A 19,097-nucleotide genomic window follows, 5' to 3' on the forward strand; every position below is an offset into this window, starting at 1 on the left:
TTTTGACCCATTGAGCCACCATCAGCACCTGCTACATAATATGAGGCACATACTTTTGCAGACTGTGTTCATAATTACCACAGCTGTGACTTAGATTCTTTACAAGGAGGTATTCTTTACAAAAAGGTACACTTCATAACTGTTCTCATTCTCCTTTTTACTGGGAACGTTTGGTAAAAGATATCACTGGTTTTCGGCCAGGCGCGATGGCTCACGCTTGTAATCCCAGCACTTTGGGAGGCCGAAGCAGGTGGATCACCTGAGGTCGGGAGTTCTAGACCAGCCTGACCAACATGGAGAAATCCTGTCTCTACTAAAAATACAAAATTAGCTGGGCGTGGTGCTGCATGCCTGTAATTCCAGCTACTTGGGAGGCTGAGGCAGAAGAATCGCTTGAACTTGGGAGGCGGAGGTTGTGGTGAGCTGAGATGGCACCATTGCACTCCAGTCTGGGCAACAAGAGCAAAACTCCTTCTCAAAAAAAAAAAAAAAAAGATATCACTGGTTTTCAACATCCTCCAGTCTATAGCTTCAGAGACGTAAGATCCAGCAGTGTACCTGCCATCCTCTGGGTTTCCCAGCTGTTCACAGTTTCTCTGATGTTTTGACATCATTTATAATACAACATGTACTTCTGAAACTGTTTTTGCAAAAATTATAACTGAAGAAATTATGATAGTGAAAGAGATCTGACCTAAATAACTCCATCTTGCTTCTAACCTCCAAGCTGTTCTTGTTCATTCCTAGTGTAGGCCCAACTAACTTTGGGAGAAACTTAGTTTATAGTTTAACTTCAAAACAAACTTGGTAACAGCCCTTTCCCAAAACAAACTCCCTTCTTGCCTGGGGACTAGACTGCCTTTGCAGGACTAACAAATTAGCCTCAAGATTAGAAATTATGGTTTAGGAGTCACTGTTGTAAACCTGAGATCAGTGCTCGAGATATTTTGCAGATCCTGTGTTGAGGTGCACCAGCTGATGCCACCTAGATGGATAAATTGGATCATGTGGTCTTGTGGCTCCCACCCAGGAACTGACTCAGTGCAAGAGGACAGCTTCAACTTTCTGTGATTTAATCTTCGACCTGATCAGTCAACACTCCCTGCTTTCTAACCTCCGACCGACCAAATTATCCTTAAAAACCCAATCATCAAATTTTCGGGGAGATTGATTTGAGTAATAAAACTCTGGTCTCCCATACAGCTGACTCTGCATGAATTAATCTCTTTCTGTCTTGCAATTCCCCTGTCTTGATTATCATCAGCTCTGTCTAGGCAGTGGGCAAGTAGAACCCCATTGGGTGTTACACTTCTGGAATTTCTTTCACCTATCCTGTACTGGAATATTAAAACCCAAGTCTCTAACTTCTCATGCCACACGGCTACTCTCTTATTCTGCCATTTGGGTTATTAAAAAAATAAATTTATTCCTTAAATTTTTTTTGGTAGAAACGAGATCTCACTCTGTTCCCTAGGCTGGTCTCGAACTCCTAGGTTCAAGTGATCCTTCTGTCTTGGCCTCTGAAAGTGCTGGGATTACAGGCGTGAGCCACCATGCCAGGCCAATTTGTTATTTAAAATAATTAATTACAGAAAGTTTGGGAAAATCCCCAACTCCCAAGATGACCAGTACTATGATATTGCATTTCCTTCTAATTCCTTTTATAAGTATCTTTTGTTTAAACATTGTCTACATCAAAATGTTTATTGTATGCTCTTTTCACTTATTACATTATAAGCATTTTCCCACATTGTTATCTAATATTCACAGCCATCATCCTTTACAGCTGTATTATGTCCTATTAAGTGACTATATTATACTTCACCTAATTATTCTCCTATTATTTGATATTAAGGGTACTCTCTGTAGTGTTATACACGGTTTGGAAAGCATGTTGATGCAGTACAGCTGGTGAGAACTTAGAGCTTCCCTTGTCATTGCTGGCAATGTGTCACAACTATTGGTTCAGTCTGAAGTTCTGTTGCCTACCTTGCCCGAAGAATATGTAGATTTTCTATGCTTGTTTTTGGCTTTGTTAACTATTAATTTTATGAGGTGGCACAATATTTACATTTTAAAATTTAGGAACAACTTTTAGCTTGTGTTTAAATAAAAGCAGGTTGTCTATACTTTGATTTGAAAAAAGCAAGGGAATTGTTTCTCTGGAAAAGTGGTAGAGAAAATGTAAAAAATAACCATTGTCTGTGAAAGTCGGGACTGGGATCAGGGAAATGAAAACAAAAATAAATGTAGAGTTTCAATAATTCTTTCCATTTTCTTTCCTAAATATAGTTTTCAACCTCGGATGTACATTAGAATCACACAAGGATGCTTTTAGAAAAGTGTTGATCCACAGACCCTATGCCCAAAGGTTTTTTTTTTTTTTTAATGAGTATTTTAATTCAGTTTCAGAAAAAAAGGGTACATGACTTTGATGAGAAAGCACAAAATTAAGAGGCTTTTCTGGAAATCCAAGAAAAAGAAATAACCATTAATATGTTCAATAATTTTCTGGATCTTCTTCTTGTGTCAAAAGCAGCTGCTCCAAGAACTAACTAGCCCTCTTTATCTCCCTCTAACTGGGACAGACTAATTCCCCTCCACCCCCACCTCTCTTCTTTCAATAACACTGTGTAGGTGTTAATGGCCTGGGTTCTCACCAATGAACAGAATTGTCCTTTAAGCCAGCAACCCACAGGCAGTGGCACCCAAAGCCTCACCCTCAGTCCCCAGGGCAGAAGCCACAGAGCTGGCATTGTTTCCACTGTCTCAGGAAGAAGGAGCCAAAAGCTGACCCTCAGCACAAATCAAAGCCCAATATGGAGACAGAATAACTGCTTCTAGGCCGAGAGTTGGCAAGCTGTGGGCAAAAAAGGGGAGTTTTTGCAGCCACCGCATCTTTAGAAACAAGGGGAAAACTAGACCCTTTTCCACTATTACGGTCTACAAGGTACTCTACTGCTCCAAGGGGATCTGAAAGTACAAAAGGATCTGAACAAATAAGGAGAACTTTTCCCAGGCTGGAGATAAGAATGAAAAACAGAAAGATGGATGAATGTAATAAGGTGTAGGAAGATGATGTTGGGAACCTCCGTTCTTCACATGGCTGCCAGCCCCATAGAGGACAACACAGTAAGAACCAGGACAACCACTCCAGACTGGTATAGCTGGGGAATCTTCAGGCCTTTTCCTAGGTCCCACATCAAATGTCGGATCCCATTCTAGGTATGATACATGAGAGGGAAGACAAGTGCAGACTTAGCTGTGTGGATCAGTGCTAGCCCCAGACACAGGGACTTCACGAGTTCCAAATAAGACTCAAAGTTCCCAGGGAGTAACAGGGCTGACATGCCAAAAAGAGAGACCCCTGCACTCAAAGCAATACCAGTGCCACGGTGGCAGATGGACATCGCCATGGGAAGAGACCAGCTGTAGATAGTGATGTGGGGAGATACAGGACGGTTTGAACCTATATTCTTATTCCAGAACTGCTCCATCTCTTCTTTGGCCATGGTTCCCAAAGGAACAGCATTTCTGATACAGAGCTGTGGGCTAAAGTGGGCTTGGAGGCAATGATGACCAACATGTCTCAGCAAGAGCACAGCCATCTGGGGTTCCAGTCTGGAGGAAGTCATGCCCAAAGGTTTTCATTTTATTCATCTATGTTGGAGCCGAGGCATGTGCAGTGTGGTCAGAATCCACCACCCTAAAAGGCTGTGTACAAATAATGTGGAAAAACATTCAGCCTCACTAGCCATCAAAGAAATTCAAAATAGGTCGGGTGTGGTGGCTCACGCCTGTAATCCCAGCACTTTGGGAGGCCAAGGCGAGTGGATCATCTGAGGTCAGTAGTTTCAGACCAGCCTGGCCAACATGGCGAAACCCTGTCTTTACTAAAAATACACAAATTAGCCGGGCGTGGTGGCACACGCCTGTAGTCCCAGCTACTTGGGAGGCTGAGGCAGGAGAATCACTTGAACCCAGGAGGCGGAGGTTGCAGTGAGCCGAGATCGTGCCACTGCACTCCAGCCTGGATGACAGAGCGAGTCTCCATCTCAAAAACAAACAAACAACAACAACAACAAAAAAGAAATTCAAAATAAAATGACAAGTGACTAATTTCTGTCTATAAGTGTACTTAAAAATAATAGAATATGTTGAACAAAGAAGTCAGACACAAAAGAGTATGAAGCTGCCCCAACAAGGTTGACAGGAAGTACATGCTGGGTTCTGGACAGCAATATAATTATGATAAAGCATTAATCGGGCTTCACTTTGGTCCACTTCCTTGTTGCTAAAAGTCACACAGCATTAGATACTGATCATTTGCATCCCCATTGTTCCTATAGACAGGACCTCTAACATTAGAATCCCAGCAGGGATTATAGGAAGCTGAGGCAGGTGGATCATTTGAGATCAGGAGCTCAAGACCAGCCTAGCCAACATGGTGAAACCCCATCTCTATTAAAAATATAAAAATTAGCCAGGCAGTAATGGCACGCGCCTGTAATCCCAGCTACTCGGGAGGTTGAGGCAGGAGAATCGCTTGAGCCTGAGAGGTGGAGGTTGTGATAAGCCAAGATGAGGCCACTGCGGTCCAGAGTCTGGGCAAGAGAGTGAGATCCTGTCTCAAAAAACAAACAAACAAAGAAACGGAATTGCTTAAGATGTTTTTCAGAAACAGATTCCAGCAACCAGTTTGAAGACCCCCAGAGAGGAACAGCATCAGTATAATATAGCTTCTTCATCTCCCTGTCCCATGACTTCACCCTGGACTCTTTGACCTGTTAACCATCTTCACATTTTGGCCCAATCCCAAACCCTTAAAAACCCTGACCCTAAGTTCCTCAAGGAGATGGGTTTGAGGTTTCCTCCCATCTCTTCATTTGATGACTCTACGATTAAACCTCTTTCTCTGCTGCAACCCAATGGCTTGGTGTATTGACTTGCTGTGTGCATTGGGCAACAAACCTATTATGGTTATAATTACATGTAATGTAATTCCATTTAGAAGAAATTCCAGGACAGGCAGAAATCAGAACAGTGGCAACTTGGAGGAAGGTGGGAAAAGCAGTAGGTGCAGATCAACTGCAAACAGGTTATAGAGGACTTTAAGGGACAGTGGAAATATTCTGTATCTTTTTTTTTGAGATGGAGTCTTACTGTGTCATTCAGGCTGGGGTGCAGTGGCATGATCTTGGCTCACTGCAATATCTGCCTCCTGGGCTCAAGTGGTCCTCCTGCCTCAGCCTCCCAAGTAGCTGGGACCACAGATGTGCACCACCATGCCTGGCTAATTTTTGTATTTTTGGTAGAGACAGGGTTTCACCATCTTGCCTGGCCTGGCCTTGAACTCCTGAGCTGAAGCAATCTGCCCACCTCAGCCTCCCAAAGTGTTGGGATTACAGGAGTAAGTCACTGCGCCTGGCCCTGTTCTGTATCTTCATTGGGGTGGTGGTAATATGGACACAAACATTTGTCAAAACTTATCCAATTGTATATTAAAAAATCTTTGCATATATTATATGCAAATTATATCTCATACAAAGAATATTGGGGAAAATTTCATCAGAACCTCTGTCCCCCATCAATACTAGACTCAATGCTAACGAGGATGTGGTAAAATTGCTACTCTTACATAATGAAGGCAGAAAAATTTGGTAGCGTCAGAGGCATTTGAACCAGAGCAACTCCATCTTGACTAAGGGTTGGGTAAAATGAGAATGAGACCTGCTGGGCTGCGTTCTCATGAGGTTAGGCATTCTTTTTAGTCTCACTTTGTCGCCCAGGCTGGAGTGCAGTGGTGCGATCTCGACTCACTGCAAGCTCCGCCTCCCCGGTTCACACCATTCTCCTGCCAGGAGCTCGCCACCACGCCCGGCTAATTTTTTGTATGTTTAATAGAGACGAGGTTTCACTGTGTTAGCCAGGATGGTCTTGATCTCCTGACCTCGCGATCCGCCGGCCCTGGCCTCTCAAAGTGTTGGGATTACAGGCGTGAGCCACCGCGCCTGGCTGAGGTTAGGCATTCTTAAATCACAGGATGAGATAGGAAGTTGGCACAAGATACAGGTCACAGAGATCCCAGTGATAAAACAGGATACAGTAAAGAAGCCAGCCAAAACCCGCCAAAACCAAGATGGCAATGAAAGTGACCTCTGGTCGTCCTCACGCCTCATTATATGCTAATTATAATGTATTAGCATGATAAAAGACACTTCCATCAGCGCCATGACAGTTTACTAATGCCATGGCAACATCTGGAAATTACCCTATATAGACTAAAAAAAAGAGGAACCCTCAGTTCTGGTAAATTCCTGTCCCCTTCACAGAAAGCACATGAATAATCCACCCCATATTTATAATCAAGAAATAACCATAAAAATAGCCAGCCAGCAGCCCTCGGGGCAGCTCTGTCTATAGAGTAGACATTCTTTTATTTCTTTACTCTCTTAGTAAGTTTGCTTTTCCTTTACTGTTTAGACTCGCCCTGAATTCTTTCTTGCATGATTTCCAAGAACCCTCAATTGGGGTCTGGGTTCAGGACCCCTTTCCAGTAATAGTAGGATACTTCGGAATGTTTGTCAACACATTTTAAGATCTATAGTTCTATAAAAATAAATTTAAAAATGAAAAATATAATACCAAAATGATTTTTTTCCAGCATTGTTTTGAATAAAAATATTCAACCATCAGACTAGTGAGTAATTCTTAACCAAATTAGGATTATGTTGTGAGAGTTAATTCCAGCAGGTCTAGGATTAACCTAAACTGTTTTGCTAAAGTGCCTGTTTGGCACTGACTGTTGGTCAAGCATATTACAGAGGGAAACAGAAAGATTAAAATAGTGTGTGGCTTCATAACCTCAGGTCCAAGTTGTTTCATGGCAGTTTGTATCAGTTTATCAGCATTGTTTTTTGATAACAGTGATAATGATGATTTGCACCTGGTCTCGTTGAGACCCCCAAGAAATCTTTGCTCTTGAAGCAGGTTACATGGCAGGAATATGCTTATGTGAACAACAGAATATAAAAAGTATTTAATAAAATCTCAGCTGAGACTTGGTTTTTTACCAGGGCTCCCTGGTTGTGAGGTGGTCAATGCACACATGAGTGGTTCCTGATCTCAGAGAGGAAGTACATCCAGCCACGGCCCTTACAGAGGGAACACCATTGCAGCTGCTGCCTGACTTCTCTGGACCCCTTGCTGTGAAACACACATGGGCTCTAACGCATATTCTTCGTCTAATGCTGTTTCTATATTATACCCTATTCCTGAAATAAGGTATACATTTGTTAGCACTGTAATTTTAGGTTCTGTTAGTCTGTTAGCAGTTGTACCCTGTTTAACTGCTGCTGTTAGTGCAAGGACATATCAACTTCATGAAATATTAAGTTATATGGAAATAGCAAATTTGAAGACTATAGCAACAAAGCACAATGCTTATCAGATGATATTAAGAGAAAGACAGTATAAAACTTTTATAAAAGCTATGATAATAAAACCATAAAATTATGTTTATTGACAAGACACTAGGAATGAACTTGGGAGAATGTCTGCATAAGTTTTGTTTCATTCAAAAATTTTATACTGATCATAGCTGAGAGGTGTGCCATAAATAATTACGAAAAAAATATTGCACTGGGCACAGTGGCTTACGCCTGCCTATAATCCCAGCATTTTGGGAGGCCAAGGAAGGAGGATCACTTGAGGCCAGAAATTTGAGACCAGCCTGGCCAACATAGTGAGACCCCTGTCTCTATAAATAAAAATTAAAAAGTGAGCTGGGTGTGGCTGCACGTGACTGCAGTCCCATCTACTCAGGAGACTGAGGTGGGAGGATCACTTGAGCCCAGGAGGTTGAGGCTGCAGTGAGTTGTGATCTTGCCACTACACTTCAGCCTGGGTGACAGAGTGAGATACTATCTGAAAAAAGAATTTGTTTTTTTGCAATGTTGTTTCATTATATGTAAAATGAAAAAAAAATTAACTGCCTAAAAGCCAAATGTCATTTTATCTTTGGACAATGGTATTAGACTGATATACATATATGTATATATGTATGTATGTATAGAAAGAGAGAGTATTTAAGTATCATATATGTCACAGATATATCATTATATATAACACCTATATGATATACATATTACTAATATTCTGTGTCAATTCTCTAAAATAAAAAAAGCTCTTTAAATGAGGAGAGGGTGGTTCAGGCTGAGGAAAGTGTGTGAGGTGAAAAAAGTGTGAACGCAAGTGAGAAGGGTGTATTTGGGGAAAAACAAGTTCAATATCATCAAAGCTCAATGAATGGTAATTCCCTTCTCCTTCCCTCTCTTGAGAAGAAATTAGGCCCCACATCCCTAGGAAAAGCCCTATGGATAGCACTTTTGGAAACAGGAATTTTATTATGGCCCTCTTGAAAGGCTGCTTCAGTGAGCAGCGCACTATTTAGCCCTAGAGCTGGTTCAGCAAGAAAAAAACTACTCTACATAGTTTTCTTCCAAAGAGAACTTGTCTTTGTTTACCTCACATGGACATTAAGCAGCTTCAATAATCGCAAATATTCTTCACGTAGAGCTTCCTTCTCTTGCTGTAGCTTAGACAGCTTCTCTGACAATTCTTGGTTGCTTTTGACATCCTGAAAAACATTGTAAAATAATGAGAACTCTGACCTGACAAAGGTATGATGTTGAAGAAATGAAAAGTCTTTCTGGTTTAAAAAAAAAAAAAAAAAGCTTATAGTCACTCCAGCTTCTGAGATCATAGTAGCTTCATGGGATTCCTGTACTTCCAGATTTTCTGAAAGTCAGCAACTATTTCCCTTGCCTTTTGCTTCCCCAGCCTTCTCAATAATTTTGTAAGCATCTAATTCCCTTTATTAAAAATCTTCCAAGGCCGGGCGTGGTGGCTCACACCCATAATCCCTGTATTTTGGGAGGCTGAGGCAGGCATATCGCTTGAGCTCAGGAGTTTGAGACCAGGCCGGGCAGTATGGTAAAACCCTATGTCTACAAAAAAATATAAAAATGTGCCAGGTGTGGTGGTGTGTGCCTGTAGTCCCAGCTACTTGGGAGGCTGAAATAGGAGGATGGCTTGAGTCTAGGAGGCAGATGTTGCAGTGAGCTGAGATCACGCCACCACACTCCAGCCTGGGTGACAGAGCCAGACCCTGTCTCAAAACAAAACAAAACAAAAAACTAAAACATCTCCCAGCTTAAAGTATATAAAGTGAAAGCTGTTCTCTTGAATTGATTAACTGTGATAAAGTATTTGGTTCTAGAAGTCACTACAGTGATGAGAAACCCCAAGTTAGGAATTTGGGATTGGTTATCTGACCTGGCTAGCTTTGAAGGTGATACAATCTTGTCACGAGTTCTAGCAAAAGAATCCATGGCAAAAGAATTGATTATCACTTATAGTTGCTGGTAATGAAGTACTTTGGAAGACCACATGAGTGGTATGAAAAATGTTATGATGGAATTGAGGACTACAAGGATCGTGAGGTGGGCTAGCCACATCTGACCATGTTACTGAGCTTAGAAGAAAATGTCCAACTTGGGGATTTAATTACCAGAACAAGGCATTGTCTGAGAACCACAGACCTTCTATGAGGGTCCTAAAATAACTTCTCTCTTGTAGTCAGAAGACCAATATATCCAAAAACCAAATCCCAAATATCAAGTGGATTGCAGAATTACAGTACTAACTGATTTCACAGGCTTGCCAGGTCTCTTATGTGAGAAACAGGGCTGTGGGAATGCGTGGAAACCTGAGAATTGAGAATGAAGATGTCTGAGAGGACTCTAATGACATTGAACCCCCTGGACCTCCAAATTCCACAGTGCCTCTCTTGCCAGCACAAGTAGGCCCTCCTCTCCTAAGGAGATTAAGTTTGAAGATTCTGTAATGATTTCACCCAAGGCACTTACCTTGTAAGGGGATGCCTACTGTCCTCGAGGCCCACCTCTATACCACCACCACTTCTCATTGTCTCCAATCCTGTAACTATAGCTGGATCCCAGCACGCCATGGTGAGTTGGGGTTAAGTGTAGGGACTGACTTGGGGACTGCCATATTGAAAGAATGGCAAGATTTTGCCAACTTAAATTAGCAGAAACTCTAGGAGTATATGCAGGAATGTATTTGTAGGGAGTTACACTAGTCAGTGCCCCTAACCCTTGAACAACATGAGAGTTAGGGGCACTGACCCCCCACACATAATTGAAAATCTGAATTATGATTTTTTTGACTCCCTACCAAATTACTAATAGCCTACTGTTAACTAAAAGTCTTATCAACAACGTAAGCAGTTAACACATATTTTGTATGTGTATCATGTATTATACTCTTGCAATAAAATAAGCCAGAGAAAATAAAATTTTATTAAGAAAATCATAAGGTAGAGAAAATATATTTACTATTCATTAAGTAGAAGTAGATCATCACAAAGTTTTTCATCCTCATTGTCTTCATGTTGAGTAGGCTGAGAAGGAGGAGAAAAGGAGGAATTGATCTTGTTATCTCAGGGGTGGCAGAGCTGGAAGAGATGGAGAATGTGGCAGGGAAGGCAGGAGAGGCAGGCACACTCAGTATGACTTTACAGAAATACACTGTAATTCGACTTTTTGGCTTTTTCATTTCCCTAAAAATATTTCTATATGGTACCAATCCTTCTTTCACTGTTTGTGTTAGTTTCAGTGCCTGTATCATATAGAAAGGTCCATACTGTAAAATAAGTCAAAAGCAATCTTGGATGTTTGGAATCCTTCTGCCAGATTGTCTAAGGTCAATTTGTTTTCTAATACTGCTTTTTCTGTTTTCTTCCTCATCATGTGGCACTGGTTTGAAAGTGCTTATCTCCATCAAGTTGTCTTATTGTAATTCCTCCTCTGGGTGTGGTGTCTATTTGCTCTTAAATTTCTCCAAGATTCATATATTGAAACCTTGTACTCCCCACCTTTTTTTTTTTTTTTTTTTTTAAACCATATCCACACTCTTTTTCATGATTTCCCTGATAGGCTCTGTTGTAAATACTGTGAAGTCATGCCCACATCAGGACACAGTACTCTCCAGCAGGAATTTGTTGTTTTGGGTTTGATGGTTTTCACGGCCTTTTCTATAACAATGATGGCATCTTCATGCCTGTCACTTGCCACACAAATAAACTAAAAATGACAAAAATAAAAACAAACAAACAAAAACAGTGATGGCATCTTCAATGGTGCAATCCTTCCAGACTTCTCTATCAGGTTTCTCTTCCATAGTTGACAGTCTTTTCCATAGAGTACCCTGTGTAATGAGCCTTAAAGGCCCTTATGACCCTGGTCCAGGGGCTGAATTACAGACATGGTGTTTGAGGCTGAATTACAGACATGGTAATGAGCCTTAAAGGGCCTTATGACCCCGGTCTAGAGGCTGAATTACAGACATGGTGTTTGGGGGCAAGTAGACCGCTTTAACATCTTTGGTGTTGAACTTATGTGGTTCTGGGTGGCCAGGGGCATTTGTCCAACATCAAAAGAACCTTAAAAGGCAGTCCCTTGTTACCAAGGTACTTCTTGACTTCAGGCAGAAAGCATAGATGGAATCAATCTAGAAAACAAGTTCTTGTTGTCCAGACTTTCTTTTTATACAACCAAATGACTGACAGCTGTTGTTTACCTTTTCCCTTCAAGGCTTGGGGATCAGAAGCTTCATAGATAAGGGCAGTTCTGACAATAAACTCGACTGCATCTGCACAGAACAGTTGAGTCAGCCTTTCCCTTCCTGCCTTAAATCTGTGCTCACTTATTTTCCTTACTAATAAATGTCCTTTGTGACTTTTTTTTTCTTCCCAGAATAGGGCACTTTCACCTGCATTCAAAACCTGTTCAGCAGATATCCTATTTCCTCAATGATTTTCTTCCTTTCTTTTTTTTTTTTCTTAGAGACAAGTTCTTGCTATGTTGCTCAGGCCAATCTGGAACTCCTGGCCTCAAGTAATCCTCCTGCCTCAGCCTTCCAAAATGTTGGGATTACAGGAGTGAGCCACTGTGCCTGGTCGCAATTATTTTCTTAATGGCATCTGGGAACTCACCTGCTGTCTCTCAGTCAGCAGAAACTGCATCTCCTGTTTTCTTGACATTTTTAAAGCTAAACCTCTTCCTAAAATTAACAAACCATCCTTTTTAAAGAGAAACCTCTTCCGAAAATTAACAAACCACCTTTTGCTGGCATTATTATTTTTTAGAGATGGGGTCTTTCTCTGTTGCCCAGGCCAGAGTACAAAGGTGCAATCATATCTCACTATAACCTCAAACTCCTGGTCTCAAGAGATCCTTCTACCTCAGCTTCCCTAGTAGCTGCTACTTTGCTAGCTTTAAATTCTCTAACTTTAAATTCTTCCCTTTCCTTTTGGTTTAAATTGTCATATAATGACTTCTGTTTTTCTTGAGTCATATTAGAATCTATAGATACGTCTTTCTTATAGTAATCCTGCACCAACATAAAAGCTGCATTTTCAGTATGGATAAAAAGGTATTTCACAACAAATGCATGGTTTTTATGCCTGCTAGCATAGCTGCAGCAACAGCTTCATGAATTTGCTTTTCTTTTTTTTATAATGGTCCTCATGTTGGATTCATTTATCTTGAAATGTCGAGCAACCACAGTTGCAGACCTCATCTATGATACCTATTAAGCAATTCAGCTTTTTATTGTAATGTCATAATTTTTCTTTGTTTCTTGGCAGCATTTCCGACATCACTAGTGGCTACTTTGTATGAGTCCCACGCTGTAATTTAAGGTTTATGGTATTGCACTACACACAGTGAAAAATACTTGAGACCCATGAGAGATCTCTTTTTAATTCAACACAAAATTTACTGCGAGAGGAGACTGCTCATGCAAAGAAGAATGATGTCACATGGCATTTTAAGAGGATACTTGCAACATGTGAACTCACTGCAGGCCAAGGCAGGTGGATCACTTGAGGTCAGGAGTTTGAGACCAGCCTGACCAACATGGTGAAACCTCACCTCTACTAAAAATACAAAAATTAGCCAGGTGTGATGGGCAGATGCCTGTAATCACAGCTACTAGGGAGTCTGAAATGGGAGAATCATTTGAACCCGGGAGGCGGAGGTTGCAGTGAGCCGAGAGTGCACCACAGCACTCCGGCTTGGCAACAGAGTGAAAATCTGTCTCAAAATAAATAAATAAATAAACTTACTGCAATACCAAAAGGTAGGGGCTATGAAATTATTACAGCAGTACAGTGTGTACTACAGTTAATTTTATGCAGTTATGATTTAATACTGTCTTTACATTTATTTACCTTTCTCTCAACTGCAAATGATGCTATGTATGGTCTATAAGTGTTTGTTTGTGTGTTTTCATAAATATTAACTTTATAATAGAGTTATGTATACTTAATGGTGGTAAAGATAAAATAGATAGTATCTACATATACGCTTTCACGACGTGTCTAACTTTTTCAATGTTTCTAAGCTATATGGTTCATCTGCAAGTTTTTTCAAATTCTGGCAAATCTTCAGAAACATTTCCAAAAGAATCTGCATACAAGTGAACCAACACAGTTGAAACCCATGTTGTTCATAGTCAACTGTAATGTTAAATAGGCTGAATTTATTAATATGAATGCACTTATTGGACATTCAGGATTTAATGTGTTAATTTGAACATCTAAGAGTGACCTTGGGCCAGATGCAGTAGCTCATGCTTGTAATTCCAGCATTTTGGGAGGCCAAGGCAGGTGGATCACTTGAGCTCAGGAGTTCAAGACCAGCCTGGGCAACATATTGAAACTCTGTCTCTACATGCAATAATAATAATAAAAAAAATAGCCAGGCATGGTTGCACGTGCCTGTAGTCCCAGCTACTTGGGAGGCTGAGGCAAGAGGATCACTTAAGTCCATGCAGTTGAGGCTGCAGTGAGCCATGATGGCACTACTGCACTCCAGCCTGGGCGACAGAGTGAGACACTTTCTAAAAAAAATAGTGACTTTGTTTGCTCTCTTGATTGACTGAAACTTGGACACAAAAGTGACTTATATTAAATGATATCAAGCTGCCAAATTTCTTTGGCATAAGGGAGAGAAAGGAATCCAAAAGTGTAAGCAGATGGGAAATTTGGAGTGGGTTTAAAGTTACTCTTCATAACCATGGGAATCCAAAAGATACTCCCCTCACCAAGGCTTTACCAAATAACACTGGTAAGAAAGCACCAAATTACTTGAAATGCTATATAATGCTAACCTATTGAGGATAATAGTGGAGGTGCTAACATCGAAATGGCTCCCTGATTTCAATGGGGATGATGGTACTACACAGTGTCAGAGGTCAAGCGGCAGTGCTTAACTTCCAGATACAAGGTAAGTATTATTAATGTTAGTAGGAAATTGGGCCAGAGATACAATCAAAGGGTTTGACCTATAGCTATCTTGTCATAGTTAATTGATGACAATGACTGTAGGACTAAAATATACAGGCAGCCAATTAAAGTCTTACTTGAAATGTATTTTCAAACAAAGAAGTAAGTAAATAAATAAATAAATAAACAGAACCCCCTAGGTCTGGTGAACAGGGGCCCAACTTAAATGACAAGAATGGAAAGTAATGGCCTCCTGTTGTTCAATCCCTAGGCCTGGGTCAGCCCACAGACGCAGAGTCCTTAGAATGATGGGAGTGCTAGGTTTTCTTCAGGAAAAACCCTGTGATATTGACACAAGTATGTGATCTTCTCCCACACATTCCCCAAAGAGGACCTGTAGTCTCTTATCAAAGTGACCGGGCATTGGAGAGAGAGAATTATATAGACTTTTGGGGAACTGCAGTACAGTGATTCCGAGTCAACACTAATACCTTGGAACCCAAAACACCATTGAATTTCACAATTCAGAGTGTGGACCTTAAGGAAATGAGGTGAAAAATGGAGTTAATCACAGTGTATCTTAGGACACATCTGCAGTGATTCAATGGCTACTTGTATGTTTCTGAATCTCCTCAGTGGCTATTTCCCTAATTCTTGAATGTATAGTCAGAATAATCTGGAATAGCAGACTCTCCATACTGGCTTTCAATCTGAGGAGTGAGGGCTATTGATGGAAGAAAAGGCCAAGTGCTTGGAGTTGCCTCTTTAGATTCTGGAATCAACATACACCACATTTGTTCCTTCAACTCATTTAATTTAATTTAATTTTTTAAGAGACAGAATCTCACTCTCAAATGCCTTTCTAAAATTAACAAACCATTCCTTGCTGGCATTATTATTTTTTAGAGCTTGGGTCTTGTTCTGTTGCCCATGCGGGGGTGCAGTGGTATAATCACAGCTCAGTGCAGCTTCAAATTCCTAGGCTCGAGTGATCCTCCCGCCTCAGCCTCCCAAGTAGCTAGGACTACAGGCATGTACCACCCAGTTAATTAAAAAAAAAAATTGGAGAGACAGGGTCTTACTATGTTGCTCAGGCTGGTCTCGAACTTCTGGCCTCAAGCAATCCTTCCACCTCAGCCTCCTAAAGTCCTAGAATAACAGGTGTGAGCCACCATGCATGTCCCTTCGACCCATTTATTAAGTGAGGGCTACAAGTTTTTAGTAGTGTCCAAAGCAAGACATTTTTCTTGCTTCCAAGTTTTGGCAGTTATGAATAAAGCTGCTATAAACATCTGTATGCAGGGTTTTGGGTAGGCATAACTTTTTCAACTCCTTTGGGTAAATACTAAGGAGCATGGTTGCTGGATCATATGGTGAGAGTACATTTAGTTTTGTGAAAAACCAGCAAACTGTCTTCCAAAGTGACAGTGCCATTCTGCATTCCCACCAGCAATAAATGAGTGCAAGGATATTGCTTCATATGCTTGCCAGCATTTGGTGTTGTCAGTGCTCTGGATTTTGGTTCATTCTAATAGGTATGTAGTCGTATCTCATTGTTGTTTTAATTTGCATGTCCTTGAGGACATATGATGCGGACATTTCCCATATTTCCAGTTTACTGACAGCATTTATAGTGAATGGATGTTGGATTTTGTCAAATCCTTTTTATGCATTTGCCACGGTTTGAATGATGGTGTTCCCTCCAAAATTCCTGTTGAAACATAATTCCCAATGCAACAATATTAAGAGATACGGCCTTTGGGAGGTGATTAAGTCATGAGGGCTCTGATCTCATGAATGGAATTAGCATCCTTCTAAAAGGGCTCCCAGTTGAAGGGAGCCCCCTCTTACCCTTTTATCCTTTCCACTATGTGAAGACACAGAGTTCCTCCCCTCCAGAGGGTGCAGCAACAAAGTGCCATTTTGGAAGCAGAGAGCAGACATCATCAGACACCAATACTGCTGGCATCCCAATCTTAGACTTCCCAGCCTCTAGGACTGTAAGAAATAAATTTCTGTTGTTTATAAATTACCCAGCCTCAAGTATTTTGTTATAGCACATAAACAGACTAAGACAGCATCGATCGATAGAATCATGTGATTTTCCTTTTTAGCTTGTTGATGCAATGAATTATACACTTTATTTTCAAATGTTGAAGCAGTTTTGCATACCTGAGATAAATCACTTGATCATGGTGCATAATTCTTTGTATACATTGTCGGATTTGGTTTGCTAATATTTTGTTGAGGATTTTTATATCTATGTGAGAGATACTGGTCTATACTTTTCTTGTAATGTCTTTGGTTTTGGTATGAAGGGAATTCCAGCCACATAGAATTAATTAGGGAGTATTCCCTCTGCTTCCATCTCCTAAAGAGACTATAGAGAATTGATTTAATTTATTTCTTAAATGTGTGGTAGAAATCACCAGTGAAACCATTTGGGCCTGTTGCTTTCTGTTTTAGAAGGTTAGTATATGGATTCAATTTCTTTAATAGATATAGTTCTATTCAGATTGTCTATTTCTTCTTGCGTGAATTTTGGTAGACTATGTCAAGGAATTGGTCCATTTTATTTAGGTTATCACATTTGTGGGCATAAAGTTGTTCATAATATTTATTGATGATTGCTCTAATGTTCGTGGCATCTGTAGTAATGTTCCCTCTTTCATTTCTATTATTTGTAATTTGTAATTTATGTCCTCTCTCCCTCTTTTTTTTTTTTTTTTTTTTGTTAGCCTGGCTAGAGGCCTATTTTATTTATCTTTTCAAAGAACCGGTTTTTAGTTTCGTTGTTCTATTGAGTTTCCATTTAAATTTCATTGATTTCTTTAAAATTTTTTTTACACAAACATCACCATGTTAGATAATTTCATTGATTTCTCCTCTAATTTTTTTTTTCTGCTTACTTTGGATTTAATTTGCTCTTCTTTTTGTAATTTTCTAAGGTCGAAACTTAGATAATTGATTTTAGATCTTTTTTTTCTCTTCTGTATATTTTCAAATACTCTGTCTTGAGCTCACTGATTCTTCTGCTTTATCCATTCTGCTGTCAACAGCCTTCAGTCCATTTTTCAGTTCAGCAATTGCATTTCTCACAGTTCTAGGATTTCTGTTCGATTTTTAATAATTTCAATATATTTGTTGAATTTATCTGATGAATTTCTGAATTTCTTTTCTGTGTTATCTTGGAATTCACTGAATTTCCTTAAAACTGCCATTTTGAATTCTTGATCCAAAACCTCACACATCGCCATCTTGTTAGGGCTGGTCACTGTCTCCTTGCTTTGTCTGTTTGGGGAGGTCATGGTTTCCTGTTTGCTGTTGTTCTTTTGGGCTTACATCTTTGTCTTCACATTGAAGGATTAGTTATTTATTCCAGTCTTTGCTGACTGGCTTCTTTTGGTCTTTCTAGGGTATGTTTGCTTAGAGGTTCTTTGAAGTTCACCTGTTGAATCCCCTTTACCCTAGGTCACTGCCTCCTTTTCAGGACTGGATGGGTGCCTTAAGCCAAGGTTTGCCTCAGTTCTCCAAAGCATGTAGAGTGCTGCCCATCCTGGATTGTGGTTGGGGTGTCCCAAAATGGGATGCCCTGGCTATGTGGGAAGGCTAGCTAGGGGTTCATGCCCAGAAGACTCATGAACTGTGCCTCATACAGCATGGTGGTGCAGAACAGCCACTCTGATTTTGCATCTCCTTTGGCTGAGATAAACAGGACGATTTTGTGGGCTGGAGTTGTTAGTCACAATCCCTCTCTTTGTTTCAAGCTGCCTTCAGGGGTTTTTCTCCTTTCAGACACTCACAATGCTTCCCATCTTTCTTCTCTTCTAATATATACATTCAATGCTATAAATGTCCTTCATAGAACCACTTTCCAACAAATTTTGATAAGTTGTATTTTCACTTTCATTTAGTTCAAAATATTTTGAAATTTCTCTTGTGATTTCTTCTTTGACTTTTGTGTTTACAAGTCTGTTGTTTTAATCTCCAAGTATTTGGGAGTTTTCCAGCTATCTTTCTGTTACTGATTTCTAGTTTAATTCCATTAGGGTCTGTATTAGTCCATTCTCACACAACTATAAGGAAGAACCTGAGACTGGGTAATTTATGAAGAAAAGATATTTAATTGACTTGCAGTTCCACAAGCTATACAGGAAGTATGACTGGGAGGCCTTAGGAAACTTACAATCATGGTGGAAGGTGAAGGCAAAGCAAGACATGTCTTACCACAGCGGAGTTGGGGAGAGAGACAGAGAAAGAGGGAGGGAGGGAGGAAGAGACAGCACGAGAGTGACAGTGAGAGAGAGAGAGAGAGAGAAAGAGAGAGAGAGAGAGCGCGCACAGGGGGAAGTGTTACACACTTTCAAACAACCAGATCTCATGAGAACTCTATCATGAGGCAGCACTAGGGGGATGGTGCTAAACCATCAGAAACCACTCCAATGATCCAATCACCTCCCACAAGGCCCCTCCTCCAACACTCGGGATCACTAATCAACATGAGATTTGGGTGGGGACACAGAGCCAAACCATATCAGGGTCTGAGAGCATGCATTGCATGATTTCTATTCTTTCATGTTTGTTAATGTGTGTTTTATGGCCCAGAATGTGGTCTATCTTGATTAACATTCCATGACAGCTTGAGAAGAATGTGTAATCTGCTGTTGTTGAATGAAGTAGTCTATAGATGTCCACTATATCTGGCTGGTTTATAGTGGTGTGGATT

At 40.5% G+C, this 19,097-nt stretch overlaps 1 protein-coding gene and 1 pseudogene across 23 annotated transcripts in view; both read right to left on the minus strand.

Annotated features, from left to right (window-relative positions):
* The window catches only part of LOC105494842 (coiled-coil domain containing 30), a 196,325-nt gene that overhangs the window by 43,232 nt on the left and 133,996 nt on the right, over positions 1–19,097 (minus strand). For all 23 annotated transcript variants that reach the window (XR_011622195.1, XM_071094870.1, XM_071094867.1 and 20 more), the window contains one exon: positions 8,526–8,638. Coding sequence is in view for 22 of the 23 variants with exons in the window: in XM_071094870.1 (XP_070950971.1) it covers positions 8,526–8,638 (113 nt within the window). In the remaining variant the exon portion in view is untranslated. The remainder of the gene's footprint in view (positions 1–8,525; positions 8,639–19,097) is intronic.
* Positions 1,682–8,025, minus strand: LOC139362799 (succinate dehydrogenase cytochrome b560 subunit, mitochondrial pseudogene; annotated as a pseudogene).

This window comes from Macaca nemestrina, chromosome 1 (assembly GCF_043159975.1).
Source record: "Macaca nemestrina isolate mMacNem1 chromosome 1, mMacNem.hap1, whole genome shotgun sequence".
In the NCBI taxonomy this organism is placed as follows: Eukaryota; Metazoa; Chordata; class Mammalia; order Primates; family Cercopithecidae; genus Macaca; species Macaca nemestrina.